This window comes from Micropterus dolomieu, linkage group LG22, assembly GCF_021292245.1.
Source record: "Micropterus dolomieu isolate WLL.071019.BEF.003 ecotype Adirondacks linkage group LG22, ASM2129224v1, whole genome shotgun sequence".
Taxonomy (NCBI): domain Eukaryota; kingdom Metazoa; phylum Chordata; class Actinopteri; order Centrarchiformes; family Centrarchidae; genus Micropterus; species Micropterus dolomieu.
This window is the reverse complement of record NC_060171.1, coordinates 19,204,615-19,208,938: the sequence shown is the minus strand read 5'-3', so window position 1 is coordinate 19,208,938 and position 4,324 is coordinate 19,204,615. Positions and strand designations below refer to the sequence as shown.

The following is a 4,324-nucleotide window of genomic DNA, read 5'->3' as shown; positions in this document are numbered from 1 at the left end:
TGTTACTCAACCTTTTTCTTACATTGCTGCACTGTTTTTCCTCTGCCATTTCTCCTGTATTAATCTCTCTCACTCTGTCTCCCTCTCTGTCCCTCTTTTTTTCCATTCTCTCTCACACATCATTTTTGATGTAGCATCCCCCTGCACTGTCGATGGAACTTGGGAGCCTTGAGTTGCTCCAGCCAGGCTAGGGTGGTCTGTCCTCTGGTGTGTGCCGTCTCCCCCCACCATGCAAAATAATGAGCCGTCCACACCATGAGTCCTCTGGGCCAGGTTAGTGTGCAGCCTACCTGGAACGCAGCCCTGCTCGCCGTGCTCTCCCTCATGGTGCCTGCTCTCAGTATGTGCCAGTCCACAGGCCCCGCATTGGGCTCGGCTAACCCACAAAACTGTCCAGGTGTGTGCTCCTGCACTAACCAGCTCGGCAAGGTGGTGTGTACCCGCCGAGGCCTGATTAGGGTTCCTCCTAACATCCCAGCGAACACCAGGTACCTGAATCTGATGGAAAACAGCATAGAGACTATACAGGCAGATACCTTCAGGCACCTGCATCACCTGGAGGTACTGCAGTTGGGCAGAAATGCTATCAGACAGATTGAAGTGGGGGCTTTCAATGGCCTGACCAGCCTCAATACCCTGGAGCTGTTTGACAACAGACTGACAGTCATACCCAGTGGAGCTTTTGAGTACCTGTCAAAGTTGAGAGAGTTGTGGCTTAGAAACAATCCCATTGAGAGCATCCCCTCTTATGCCTTCAATCGTGTCCCCTCCCTCATGAGACTGGACCTGGGAGAACTGAGGAAGTTGGAGTACATCTCTGATGGGGCATTTGAGGGTCTTCAAAACCTCAAGTACCTAAACTTGGGCATGTGCAACCTGAGGGAGTTTCCTCATCTTTCACCACTGGTAGGATTGGAGGAACTAGAAATATCAGAGAATGTTTTCCCTGAACTGAAGCCTGGGGCCTTCCGTGGGCTTAAGAATTTACGTAAACTGTGGATTATGAACTCTGCTATCACAACTATTGAGAGGAATGCATTTGATGACATCACAGCCTTGGTGGAGCTGAATTTAGCCCATAATAACCTGTCATCCCTCCCCCATAATCTTTTCACCCCTCTACAGTACCTGGTGGAGCTACACCTGCACCACAACCCTTGGCGATGTGACTGTGATGTAGTGTGGCTCTCCTGGTGGCTCAGAGAATACATTCCCACAAATTCCACCTGCTGTGGACGCTGCCACACCCCAGCCCACATGAGAGGACGATACTTGGTGGAAGTTGATCAGACCACCTTTCAGTGTTCAGCACCATTCATACTCGATGCTCCTAGAGATCTCAACATCTCAGCAGCAAGGGTGGCAGAACTGAAGTGTCGCACAGCTGCCATGAGCTCAGTCCGATGGCTTCTCCCCAATGGGACTGTATTGACCCATGGCTCAGCTCACCCACGGATATCTGTCCTTAATGATGGGACACTCAACTTCTCCAACATCCTCCCATCAGACACAGGGGTCTACACCTGCATGGTGAGCAACATGGCAGGAAATTCCAATGCTTCAGCCTATCTAAATGTCAGCAATGCAGAACTCAACACATCTAATCTGTCCTATTTTACCACTGTAACTGTGGAAGTTTTGGAGCCCACAGTGGAGGAGACCCCTAAACCCAAGCCTACTATCCCTGCCTCGCCCTCTGTCTTTCAGCCTGTCTTCATCTCCACACCTACTGTGTTGTTCCAAAACACTCAGACTCCAAGGCAGGTGTCAATCCCCACTGCCAGAGTCCCTAGTGGACCAGCCACCAGCCTGGATGAGGTGATGAAAACCACCAAAATCATCATTGGCTGTTTTGTTGCTGTTACCTTGCTGGCAGCCGCCATGTTGATAGCATTCTATAAGTTGCGTAAGCGGCATCAACAGAGGAGCACGGTGGCAGCAGCCAGGACCATAGAAATCATACAGATGGAGGAAGAAGTTCCTCCTGTTCCACCACCCACCTCCGGATCTAGTGGCTCTGATGACACAGGGTTGGTATTGCCTACATTAGTAGAACACAACAGCAACACCTTTAAGCCTGGGTACGTGTCCTCCTCCTCATCCCGCCAAGGGGGCTACGGAGCCCACTGGACCCAGAACAACTCTCTCCATCGCTCAGTCAGACAGCATCACAGCCACATCAGCACCATTGCTGATCCCTACATCATTAAGACTTCTCATGGCAAGGAGAAGGTTCAAGAGACTCAGATCTGAGTAATACTCCCTATGGATCTATCTCTGACTCGGCCCCAACCTCTCCTCTCCACCTTTCTGCTCACCAGTCCATGCAATAGAATGCACAAAGAACAAAACGGTAACTTTCTTTTGAGCAGAAGTGCAAAACAGAGACAGTTTTTTGTGTCTTGTACATGCCTATACATAAGTATATAAATATGAAAAAAATACAAATATATATAAATGAAACTACTATGAGGCAGTGTTGAGACATGCAGATTATATTAGAAAAGAAAGTAATTTGAAACTATTTTCTAATAACTGGTGACTATTTAAAAAAGACAAAGATATTGAATTGCTTTTGTGATTGATAATAGAGGGTGGTACTGTCTACTGTAGGAAAAGAGGCATTTATTTTGTTTTTGACCATATTTAGGATGCAGTAAAAAACACTTTATACAGGCACCAGTTTCTAAATACAGCCCCATATGTAAGCTCCAGTTTTTACTGTGCCAAATATTATATGCAATAAAATGGTATTTCCAGACTTAAGAACACAAAAAGACACCCAAGCAAAATCTAGATAGATAGAAGCATTTGTCCAAGGATAGCGGCGTAATGGCACAGATAGAATGTGCTGTTCAGTAGCTATCAGCCAAATGCTTTTGGACTGCAGTGAATTTCTGCAGCTAAGGTTTAACCCTCTGTTCGCTGGAGCTAAGCTGCGTTTATTTGACAGTGCCAGTGCTTCTTAGTTGTAGCGTATCTAAACATGTTTAGTTAGTGTGCACATGATTCTCCACTGGTTTAACTGGCAAAGATGAAGTGCAGGCTAATAACAGTTGTTGCAAATACTTTGTTCTGTTATTAGTTGCATTTTGTATTATTTGTTTTCCCTTAGGTTTTACATGCTTCTTAATGGCTTGTGTAGTGTTTAGGGCTAATTTAATAATGCATTACAGCAGTTGCCTGACTTGTCTCTGCAAGGGCTCATTCCAATGCTAATTTTTCAAAAGAACAGACATGTGGTGCAGTGATACAGAGCTTTGCTGACCGTTCTGCTTTTGGAGAAAAAAAACTGAGGATTGAAGTGAAACAAAATGAATGTCTGATACCGGGGCTTTTCCATGGACTACACTGAAACATGACTTTCTTTTTCTTTTTCTTTTAACAGTTTATTTTGAGCAACACTATTTTTATGGAGAGACAAAGGAGGCTATGAAAAATAAAAACCTTTGGTTTGTATTTCTCTAATCAGAAACACTTTCATCTGATGTTTTTCTTCACTCTGAATATATTTCGACTTGTGTGTAAGTTGTTTAATCGTAAAGGCTGGAGGCAGTATTGTAAATCGTATCCTACCCCAAACCCCCATCTTACGGTCCTATGCATTTACTTAGTGTCTGCATGAATGGGTCTTTAAGTAACTGGTGTACAATGCTGCATTATACCCCACAGTGGGGCTCTATGCAGGTCAGATAGGCTGTTGGTCTTTGATGCCTCAGCTTAGTTCTTAACATTGATTTCTCAGTGACTGTGAAGGGGAAAAATACATGTATCCCACAGTTCTACAGTTTGTGGGTTTCTTTTCCTTACATGCTCATCTGCAGGTTGTAGTTCCCATTTGAACATGAAATTTATCAAGTGAAAAAAAAACAATATATTGTGTTTTTAATAATGAGAAAAACTTTTGTTGGCAGTTCATTATCCTACTTCAGCAAAGCAAGTGCGTCTAGAATGCAATCTACATATATTGTCTAACACTGGAAAAGCAGACTGATTTTTACAATTTATTTTTTGCAGATGCTGTATGTGTCATTGCATTTCTGAGCAATCTAAATTATCTTTATGTCATGCCGTTAACATAAATAAGTGTGCCTGGTCTCTGTGGTGACTGAAACGCCATACCTATGACCTTGTACTGTTGCCCTTCATACAATCACTCACGGGTTCTTCCTATTTTGTACTGATTTCAACAAATGCTATTCAACCCTGCAGGTTACTGGCCATTTAAAAGGTTTATGTTGTAATACAAAAAGTGCTACTGGTGAGGGTGTTTGGGGATAAAGAGGAAATTACAGTATGACCCCTGTGAGACTGATGGAGCTTA

The 4,324-nt window shown here is 44.2% G+C and overlaps 1 protein-coding gene across 1 annotated transcript; it reads left to right on the top strand.

The window, feature by feature from the left end:
- Positions 1-255: 255 nt before the first annotated feature.
- Positions 256-2,281, top strand: lrrc4.2 (leucine rich repeat containing 4.2). The gene has a single exon (XM_046038188.1). It carries the CDS (start codon positions 256-258, stop codon positions 2,251-2,253), a length of 1,998 nt encoding a protein of 665 aa, XP_045894144.1. The 3' UTR covers positions 2,254-2,281.
- Positions 2,282-4,324: the final 2,043 nt, after the last annotated feature.